The 11816-nt window shown below is 33.8% G+C and overlaps 1 protein-coding gene across 1 annotated transcript; it reads right to left on the minus strand.

Annotated features, from left to right (window-relative positions):
• Positions 1 to 4229: 4229 nt before the first annotated feature.
• Positions 4230 to 11297, minus strand: LOC100244828 (uncharacterized). The gene is made up of 9 exons (XM_002280372.5): positions 10695 to 11297; positions 7611 to 7658; positions 7378 to 7437; positions 6933 to 7016; positions 6689 to 6793; positions 6035 to 6148; positions 5807 to 5907; positions 5132 to 5243; positions 4230 to 4654 (listed from the first exon to the last, which is right to left on the minus strand). Exons 1-9 carry the CDS (start codon positions 11241 to 11243, stop codon positions 4526 to 4528), a joined length of 1302 nt encoding a protein of 433 aa, XP_002280408.1. The 5' UTR covers positions 11244 to 11297; the 3' UTR covers positions 4230 to 4525.
• Positions 11298 to 11816: the final 519 nt, after the last annotated feature.

The raw sequence follows: 11816 nt of genomic DNA on the forward strand, positions 1-11816 counted from the left end.
AGAATCTGACCAATTGCGGAGATATCTGGAAACAATATTTTTTATTATTTCTTCATTCGAAGTGGACTCTTATTCTATTTCTGTATTCTTTCTAGATTCAAGGACTAACTGCTGAATCACAAATAAAAAACATAGAATAGATTCATAGGCTCGATACCTTGTAATAGAACTCATGTTTGATAGAACTATTAGATCGAGAGTCAACGAATGAATTGGGTTCATTAAAAATTCACAGCTGAAAAAAAAATGACAAAAAAGAAAGCATTCACTCCCCTTCTATATCTTGCATCTATAGTATTTTTGCCCTGGTGGATCTCTCTATCACTTAATAAAAGTCTAGAATCTTGGGTTACTAATTGGTGGAATACTAGGCAATCTGAAACTTTTTTGAATGACATTCAAGAAAAGAGTATTCTAGAAAAATTCATAGAATTAGAGGAACTCTTCTTGTTGGACGAAATGATAAAGGAATGCCCGGAAACACATCTACAAAAGCTTCGTATGGGAATCCACAAAGAAATGATCCAATTGATCAAGATGTACAATGAGGATCCTATCCATACGATTTTGCACTTCTCGACAAATATAATCTGTTTCGTTATTCTAAGTGGTTATTCTATTATGGGTAATTAAGAACTTCTTATTCTTAACTCTTGGATTCAGCAATTCCTATATAACTTAAGCGACACAATAAAAGCTTTTTCTATTCTTTTATTAACTAATTTATGTATCGGATTCCACTCGCCCCATGGTTGGGAACTGATGATTGGCTCTGTCTACAAAGATTTTGGATTTGCTCATAACGATCAAATTATATCTGGTCTTGTTTCCACCTTTCCGGTCATTCTAGATACAATTTTAAAATATTGGATCTTCCGGTATTTAAATTGTGTATCTCCGTCACTTGTAGTGATTTATCATTCAATGAATGACTGAAAAATGATCCAATCCATTGTTGATATTAATCCAATTAGAATGTTTGTTACTTTGTACATAAACACTTTATAATCATAAATCAATATCCCATAGAATTTCATCAAAACAAATAATCAAATGTAATCATACATGCTCCATTGTTTGATTCACATGAAAATATACAATAATAACAATCATTTCAACAATAACTTAATATTACAATACTAAAAATGACTCTCACTAACTTAATACAACCTAAGCTCCCAACAAACTCATTTGAGATACATGTTCATAAAACACAACTATGGGTAAGTCTTTTGTTAGCGGATTCGTCAACATATTTTTTGTTAACATGTGCTCAATATCAATAAAAGATTTTGTCACTTTCTCCTTAACAAAATAGAACTTTACATCAATATGTTTGAAGCGAGAAGTACTCCTAGTGTTCTTAGAGAAAGCAACAGTTACAAAATCATCACAAAATAATTTCAGCGGTCTAGAAATAGAGTCAACAACTTTCAAAGCTGAAATAAAATTTCGTATCCATATAGCATGACAACAAGTCTCACAACATGCCACATACTTTGTCTCCATGGTTGAGGATGTTGTAAGTGTTTGTTTGACACTTTTTCAAGATACAACTCTTGTCATCACAAAAATATAGTCTGTAATGGATTTCTTATCATTTATGCAGTCAGCAAAATCAGCATCACAAAACCCAACTATATTAAGTATGTTGATACGTTGATATGTCAACATTAAGTCCTTAGTTCCTTATAAATACCTAAGGACCTTCTTAGCAGCTTTCCAATGTTGACTCCCAGGATTGCTCAAGTACCTTCCCAACATGCCCACAACAAAAGCAATATCAAGGCGTATACATACTTGAACATACATAAGGCCGCCCATCAAAGATGAATAAGGAATGGTTCTCATTTCCTCTCCCTTATCATCATTTTGAGGACAATGAACCTTCGAAAACTTATCACCCTTCACAATTGGCGCTCTAGTAGAACTACAGTTATGCATATTGAATTTCTTCAATATCTTTTCAATATAGGTTCTTTGAGACAATTTAAGCACCTCATTAGCCCTATTACGAAGAATCTTTATGCCTAAAACATAAAAAGTCTCACCAAGATCTTTCATGTCAAAATGGGTTGACAACATGTGCTTTGTCTCAATCAACAAGTCATAATCATTTGAAGCGAGTAGTATATCATCAACGTATAAAACAAGAAATATGTAACTACTCCCACTGACCCTCAAATATATGCATCTATCAACTTTATTATCTTTAAAACCATTTTGGGTGATAATCTTATCAAACTTTAAATACCTCTACTTCAAAGTTATTTTCAGTAAGAGGCTTGATGGTAGATAATTGCATAATAATTCCAAGATTGTTAGTAGCTGGAAAATAACAAAATTAAACAATCTGCATATTATTACAATATCATGTTATTTGCTAGTTTCCAAAATTTCTCAATTTAGTAATAACTTGGAATTTTGAAATTCCACAGCGGTAAGAACAACTAATTAAATATCACAACCAAGATGCAATAATTTTATTACCGAAATGGCAAAAAAAAATTAGTACGATTCATAATATATAATTAATTTCCTTCACCAATCTAAGCATCCTATCAAGTATTATAATCATCAATAGGACAATTACAATACCCATATGGACCTTAGTAGTCACAATAATAAAGCAACCAAAAGTGAGAAATAAAATATCTCAACAAAGACAATTTAACACATATAGGATCACGATAGGTAACTACATATATGTTCATTATTGTCATGATAAACTCAAATATTTAATTTGCACAACTTGACACACTTGGAATTGAGATAGGTAATCACACAAATGTTCTTTATTGTCATAATAAATTTAAATATTTAACAAAAATGGCCTAGGATAACATTATTGGTATAAGATAAAAAAATTATATCATAAAGAACAATAATAATAATAATAATAATGTCAATAAAACCAAATTTAACAAATGTATAATTTTTTTTTATGACGTTATGATGACGTCATCATGCACTGTTCATCTTCTCCATCGGTGACAACTAAAAATTTTTTTTCTTCGAACCAAGTTGTATTCAGCCCGATGGAGAAGATGAACAATGCATGATGATGTCATAAAAAAACTTTTTTTTGTTGTCTTGGTATTTTTGGAATTATTACGTATTTGTTAAATTTATTAAAAAAAAGAAGAAATAAAAAGGAAGCGGGACCGGGCGGCTCCTCTGCTACCAAGATAGAGGGTCCTTAAACAAATCTCTTTTATTATTTCCTTAGAAATATATTTTCCTTTATTTCCAAAAAAAAAAATCCTATTTCTTCTTTTTTAAAAAAAAAAAACCTTATTTTTCCTTAATAATTCAAGTTTTTAATTTATTTCCATCATTTTAAGTTTCTAATTTTTTAAGCTTTGATATTTAAAATTTGTGATTTTAAATTTCTAATATTAAAATTTACATTTCTAATTTGATGAGTTTAAACAAAAAGAAAAAAAAGGTTAAAAAAATAAAGATGTCACGAATTTTAAATTTTATTAAATTTATTTTTTATAATTATTTTTAATCTTAATAACATATAAATTATATATTTATGATATGGTTAGACAAAAGTGTATTTTTTTTTAAGTCAATGATCTTAACTTTCTTGAATTAAATTGGAAATAAAAACAGGAAAATTTTTTAGGAATGCTGCAAAGGAAAGGATAAAAAATAAACAAAAAGCATAAAAGACAAAAAAAATTAACAAAATAAATAAATTTTAAGTTAATAAATTATTTTTATATGATATTTTAAAAATATTTTTATTTTATACTATATAAAAATTTAATAATTTAAAAATATATAAATTTTAGATTGTTTTAAATATATTTGATTAAAAAAAATTAACAGTAACTCATTTACCATCACAACAAGATTTTTGGACTTCTTTGCAAAAGAAAATAAAAATCCAATGTCAAGTGAAGCTGGTTCAATCAATCTGATTTAACATCTAAATGAATTCTAACCTGAACTGATTCAATTAAAATTGACCAATTTGATTCACTTGCTTTTTTAAAATTAAAAAGCCCCAACCCTTGCTAAATGATTTGAAGTCAAAAACTGGGAAAGGAAATTTAATTGTTAACCGCCAAAAAAAAATGGTGTCTCATGCCCACATTTGTAAGTTTTCGTACGTCATTAATGTCATACTTAAATAATATTAATAATTATAATTATAATTAATAATAATAGTAACGGGCTTCAGGCCACCTGGTATTAAATTTCTGTGGAGGATAAAATTCAAAGAGAACATGAAAACATTTCTATTCTTCTATAATGTTGTCAGAAATAATAAGGAATAAGGTAGCAATCAAATGGCCACACCAAAGCTTTATATGAACTAACCAGGGTTACATTATTTTTAATTTATTTGTTATTTGGGGCATGAGGGGTAAGAGGATTTTAGACTGGAAGAAGGAAAGGAGAGGAGCATTTTCCTGAGAAAAATTCTGGGTCAACTTATGATTGTGATTCGGTAACACCGTCCTAACAAAAACTTCATAAGAAGAAATGTCCACCTGCAACTCCAGTGTTGTTATTTCTTAACTGCGAGGTATATACCGGAGATTATTGCCACCCCAGCGACTGCAGCACCCAGAGAGGTGAGGATCTTCACAGCAGAAACAGCTGGGCTATGTGATGGAGGTTCCAGAAGAGACGTAATCTGCAAGAGGGGTACAGACAAAAGTATGAACATTTGAAATATATGCACATTAAGATAAAGAGGCATTCAATCGGGAAAAGTGGAAGAACTGATATTGAATTCAGATGCAGTCAATGTGTTCCTGGAAAGTCAGAAAGTACTAAAAAAAGAAAACAAATACTAAGAAAAATTATTTTTTCATATTTAATAATATTATGAAAAATATGAAAGAAAATAGAATATAATTAAAATTAGTTAAAAACTTATGCATTTTCAAACTTATGAGTTTGAAGGAGTATATAAAAATAAATTATTGAGTTCAAATTTGTTTTTTATTTTCCTTCACTTTTTCTTTTTTTTCTATTTTTCCTCTATTTTATTTTCCTTCAAATTTTCCAAAAACCAAACATAGCCTTAGAGTACTCATGGAATGATGTAAAGAGCAAGAGTTCACCAGAGATCATGTAGCAGTCCTCAGCAAAGGAAATGTTCCCTTACCTGAATAGGCTGCTGCCAGTTCTTCTTAATCCCTTGCAGGTGACCCTTTCCAACAACTGCCACTACTGAACTATGCTTAGCAGCGACTCTTAGTAATGTGGACGACATGAACCTGAACATACAAGCATTTTTAAGAAATACTGATAAAATTAATGTGATATAAGCACTCATGAACCAACAAGCAAAGCATGAGAGGAATGAGGACTATGACAAAAAGGCACCCATATGGATTCAATAATTCTTATAGGGTAGTTCTTATAGTTGGCACCTCATTTCACAGCTTTCATCCTTTCAGTTCTCTTGCTGGGTTGGTGGGTAGGTGGGTGGGTGTTAGGAGGTATGTAAGATGGTAGTAACAGTCATTTTGTGGTTTTGCACTGCCAACACCAGACAAAAGGATTGCAAAATGTCTCACCGCCCTCATAAATTTTAATTTGGGTTTTTTGTATTCAAGCAGGAGAACAAACAAATGTCATGGTCCTTTCTCACAGGAATTGGTTCATTACCTTCCTTTTCCTTCTCTATATCTTGATTATCAACACTAAGAGATAAAGAAAGACATCGGAAGAAGTAGGTTGTATCAAGGAAGAAAAGATAATTCTAAAGACAAGATTATGGCTTTAGAAGCAACACAATGATGACATCAAATATAATATACCGAAGAAGAATACTAACTGGTCTCGCTCATGTACAAGGGTCTCCATTAGAGTGGGGAACTCCTTGCTCATCTCCTGAATCACAAGAGTCAACATGTCGACATTGTCCATTTCCTTCATCTGAAGTTATACAAGCCCACATTATAGTCAACTGATATTCAGCAACATGAGATGAACTCTTCTTGTAGAGTTCAAAATGAGGTATCTTTTGGGCAAAAAATCACTCCTGCAAATAAAAAGAGCTTACCATTTTGTTTAGATCCTCTTGACTTGGTAGAAAGAATGCTTGAAAAGTTATAGTGTATAATAGTTTTGCCTTGTGCCAAAGGGGCATTTTTCCCCATGTCCTCCGCAATGTAATCTGCTTCGGTTGAAGGCATACTTTAGTTTGTCCATAATGAAATTTTCAAGCACCGACAACCATGTAAAGAATTTTTATTTTTATTTTTTTGATAAGAACTACGTAAAGAAAGTTAAGAAGACATGGCATAGTACTGAGCACTCAAAAACAGCAGGGGAACAATAGAGATAATGCCAATTCAAGACTAAAAAGTTCAGATTGCCATCAAATTTATCACATAATTTCCTATAGCAAATAAGTAATCTGAGGGACAAACATTCAAGAACAATTGTTATACATTAAAGAACACATCCAGTGGATAATCCAATGGTGCAAGTCCGGACTCCAACAGGCCATGCCTTGAAAGTTATTGGCATAAAAGAAGATAGTTCTGGTTAAATGTTATTCAAACTGAGGAACAGGGAGTCAACTAGTAATGCATTGTGATGGCAAATCACAAGTATCACATGAGAGTGAATCCCATGCCCAACCTTTATGGAGGTCCCCATTGAAAATGCAATGTAATCTATATCCATAAGTCTAGAGCAAAGTGTATCTTACATTTATTGGGCGGTCCCCAAGCATCACCTTGCCACCATACTTCATTGCCTCTTCATATGCCACACGAAACTCAGCACCAGGGAAAACCTCAAGCCTATTAGCAACCTAACATTAAAAAATGACAAGAAAAAATCACAATTCAAAACTAATTACAACACACACATAAAAACTATTATTCTAGTTTAATAGAAGGAAAAAAGAATAACTGGAGAAAAATAATGTCAAGAGCTCATGAGGACCACACCTTGGCAAGAAACCAGCTATAAAGTATTCCCAAGAGATTATGGTTTTTCTTCCACATGTCTATCATTTCACTCATAGTTGGTACCTGATGAACTAAAAATGAGTACACATGCAAGTGAAAACTTGGATATTAATGATTCAAGTAATATAGATGTCTGGTCACACAAGTGCTGTCCAGGAAAAAGGAATCTACATCAACGCTAGTATTTAACATCTTAGGTTATAGATGTAAGTTGGGTTAAAGCAGAAATATGAACAACCAGACAATGAATATCCAGTTAACATTCGGGCTATTCCACTAGAGCTGAAAGATGATCCAGAATGTAATATAGTTCAATCAGATTTTAATATATTTGCTTTATTTACCTATCAAAAAATGTAATATAGTTCAATCAATTACACCAGCAAAATGGAAACATGATCAAGACAATGATAGAAACACAAACCTTTAAACTCTGAGGAGTAAGGACTGCCACTCGACTTGAGCATAGCTCCAAGAAAACAGCCTGTGATCAGTTTATGCACATGAAATGGCAAACTATCAGATGAATCGAACACACGCACACAAAAATAAATTAAAAATAAAAATAAAATAAACTAAATAAATAAAAGCAGCTATCTAACTTGTGACTGATCTACCAATCAATCAAGCTTCAGTGAGTTTCAAAAAGGGAAGCACCTCTGGTTTCAAGTAACTGATTACAGCTTGAACTTCTCTGCATGATTCCTGCAAAGGACCAAGATAAGTACAGCCAGCAGTTTTCTTTGAATTGTGTTGAAGGATAAAACCGGGTTTGGCCAATGATGTGTGATCTCAAAATACAGCCCCAATGGGTCTCCTGAGTTTTATACAGTCTCATGGAAGAATTTAACAAATAAATAAGGAAGAAAACAAACACATTAATCATTCCAAAGAAGCTACAATAATATTTCATAAAAGGCCAACCAAGAGGGCTTAGTAGTTTTCAAATTCTAAGGAAATATCTCACTCAAAGGAGGGAGGGTTTATTGACAGCTTTCTAGCAAGGGGAAGAGATGGAGAAGGGGTGGAGGTTTCCCATATGTTATTTCTGGACGCTACTATCATTTTTTGTGATGCTAGTAAGGAGAACCCTGAATACCTAAGTTGGGTTTTTATGTGGGTTAAGCCTTTGTCAGGGTTAAAGATCAGTGAGTAGTTTTAGGCTGCAAGGTACCTCCCAACCACCTATTTAGGACTTCCATTGGGAGCCCCTTATAACTCCTCTAGAGTTTGGGAAGGGATGGAAGGCTTACTCTGGTGAAGAGTACTTTGTCTAGCTTGCTTATTTACTTCATGTCTCTTTTTGTCATCCCAAAGAAGGTAGCTATTAGATTGGAAAAAATTCAATTGTTTGCTCGGAGAAACAAAAAAGGGGGTTAGGGTATCATAAATTTATCCATCTCTAATTTGGGGGTGGGGGGTGGTTGCAACAAAAGCCACATTTGGTAAAATGGGTTATTGTTTGCTCGGAGAAACAAAAATGGGGTTAGGGTATCAGAAATTTATCCATCTCTAATGAAACTCTTTTGGGTAAATGGTCTTGGAGATTTATAAGTGAAAGGAATCCTCTCCAAAAAGGGGTAATTGTATGTAAGTATGGGCAAGTTGGGAGAGTTTCAAGAATAGAATAGGTTTTAAGGTTGGGCCTAGGAACACGGTGAAGTTCTAGAAGAACACGTGGTGTGGGAACGCATTCTTAAGAGATTCGTTTCCAGAGCTCTATTTTATAGCTACCTCAAAAGGTGCTTGGGTGAGTGACCTTTGGGATGATGGTGGCTGGAGTCCTAAGTTTACAAGGCAATTGCATGATGGGAAACTAGAAGGGATACAAGTCTTTTTTGGGATGTTGTTTGCACACCCCATTTCTTTGGAGACTGACGATGTTATGATATGGTTACCTACAAAGAATGGTCCTTTTTCAATTAAGTCCTTCTATTCCTCTTTGGCAAATAGGAGAGCAAAACCATTTCCTTATGGCACAATATGGAATTCCTAGAAACCATCAAGAATAAACCTTTTTGCTTAGGAAACAACTTGGATCAAGATTTTAACTCTAGATCAACTTAAAAAGAGGGGATGGAGGATTCCTAATGGATGCTACTTGTGTAAGGAATGAGAAGAAACAAGCAATCATATTCTCATTCATTTTTCCAAAGCTCGCTTATTATGGCAATTGATTTTTGCATTTTCTGGTGGGTCAAGTGATGCATTCTTTAGTTAGAGAGGTATTTCTGAGCTAGCACGGGTCTTTTGTTGATAAAAAGAAAAAAAGGCTTGAAAGATTATTCTGTTATGTTTGTTTTGGACCTAATAGAGGGAGAGGAATAGAAGCCCTTTTGATAATTGTGAAAACATGAACCAAACATTTAAAAATTATTTTTTATATCTTTTTTATGACTGGGTTAGATTGTACATTGGGGATGGTTCTTTGTCGCTATTAGACTTTGTGGATTGGTTAGGCTCTTTGTAGAGCTCAACTACTGGTTTTTGTATTTTCACGCATCTTTTTAGGTCCTTTGTTTTTCTTTATATACTTTGTGTATACCTCGTTTCTTTTTAATACAATCCTTATTTACCTATCAAAAAAAAAAAATCTCAAGATAATGTTGCTAGTCCCAACCCTCAAAGGTTAGTTTTCAAATGTTGTACAAATCTTGGACAACTATAGAATGATAAAATATAACAAAGGGACCAACTCAAGACCCAATGCTAGAGGCACATGTATAATGAGCAGCCATAAGCAAACAATTGACCATTTCAGAATGGAACAGAAATTTTGAAGGAAATGCAACTCAGGTTCTCATAATACCATAACAAACATCAAAACCAGAACAAACTAAAGGAAAATAGTAATATATGAAAATATAAGATTCTACCTCATTGCAACTCATAACAGAAGAACTCCAATGGGTTAAATTGTCGAAATGTTACAATAATGCAAAGTTAAGCCCCTAAAGTATTCATTATCTAAGACTCAACCCAGTCACCAGTATAAAAAACTAAGTTCGAACATGACTCACTCCTTTTCCATTCGACCTACAGAATACTAATTCAGATACCATACAATTGTTCAGCTTACATAAAGTGAAAATTTTCATTCTTCTGCATCAAAACCAGCATTATCTGCTTTTATTTATTTCAATTTTCTTGCTAAGAAAACAGAGAAAGTTGATAATGATGTTATTTTTTTTAATCTAGACGCCAATTTTTCATTTCCCAAAACCAAAACAATGCAGAATATGTATTTTTTTTTCCCCTTTTGTTTTTCTTTATTGCCTATGAAAAAAAAATCCCTTTCCATTTTTCTGAATCTCATCTGAAAAGAAAAAATAAAAAATAAAAAGTAAAAAATCCTGTAAGCCGGATACAATTTTCAATTTTTCCCTAACCAAATCACTATACCACATAGCATTCAAACTTGATTTCCTTGTTTTTTTTTCTTGATTTTCTGACAAGAAAAAATAGAGGATGAGAAAAAAAAAATTCACTTAACGAAGCCTAACACGATCGTCACCAATTTCTCGGGAAACATAACAGTAGAAAACACAACACTCGAACCTCTCATTTTCTCTCTTCCTCAATTTTCTTCACATCCAAAAAACAAAAAGACGCCGACTCGCCTGCCGTTTTCTCTCCTTCTCAATGTTCTAATTATCCAAACAACAAAAGGGCACAAACTAACCTCCCAATTTATCTCCTTCTCGTTTTCTACGCATCCAAACAACCGAAAAACAGAGTTACCTGCGAGACATGAGCAGTTCCGACCAAGTAGACATCGCAGGTACCGCCTTCCGCTGAGGACTCGCAAGAAAGCATCACCACACTCCTCGAAAGCTCCTCCGGCAGAACCCTATTCCGATCCGAACCTTCAGCTTCCGCATTCAAAGATGCGACGTCGTGTTGACGGTCATCAACCGAAACAAAATCTTCAGGAGAGGTTTCAATATTAGGGTTAGGAATAGGATCGAGATCAGGGTTATCCACGTGAACAAAGTCCTCCGAGGCGGTGTTAAGTCCCGGAGACGGGCAGTCGGGTTCCATCGACGCCATTAGTGACTCAGTTCTTCTACAACTCCCAGATAGGCCAGCAACAGTAATTTTGGGGTTTAGCGATGGCGAAAAACAGAAGCGCGGAGTGAGGCCAGGGATATTTCGGGAATGAGAGATGGAGTACGCGCCGGCGACAGGCCTGGCCGGTGGCGTCCGGCTGAGGACAGCGGCCAAGCAACGAAGTGACTCGGGCGAATCGAACTGTCTCACTAGGCAAATCGAGCGAGTCGATCGTATCATGAACGTCTCTCCCTAGTCTCCAAACTCTCCATTACACCACACTAGAAACCATAACTTATAGCTGCTATATGTGTCCACCTGCCACGTGGCTAAATAGATCTCATGTGCTAAATAATATAATTCTAGTTTGAATCAATAATTGCGAAAAACCCAATGTTTTCATAACCGATCAGTCATTAAACCTGAAAAATTACATGTTCATGGTTCACTAGTCGGACCAATGGTCAGCGGTCAAATCGATGATGTCATAAATAATTAAATATATAATTTATAAATTATTAAAATTTAAAATAATTATAAAAATAAAAATAACAATTTATATATTATTTATAAATTAAAATTTTATTTGAAAATCAGAAAACTAGTTTCAAATTATAAATAAATCAAAATTATAAATAAAAAATAACACATTAAATATAAAACATATAAAACACGGGGATGGGGGTGGGGGTGGGGGTGGGGATTTACACAGAAGGGGGTGGGCAAGGGGCCTTACACAAGGGGTGGTCGCAGCGGGAGGGGGGTGTCAAGGATACGTTACCTTAATTAGCAGCTCAATATCTTGTCCTTAAT

This window comes from Vitis vinifera, chromosome 12 (genome assembly GCF_030704535.1).
Source record: "Vitis vinifera cultivar Pinot Noir 40024 chromosome 12, ASM3070453v1".
Taxonomy (NCBI): Eukaryota; Viridiplantae; Streptophyta; class Magnoliopsida; order Vitales; family Vitaceae; genus Vitis; species Vitis vinifera.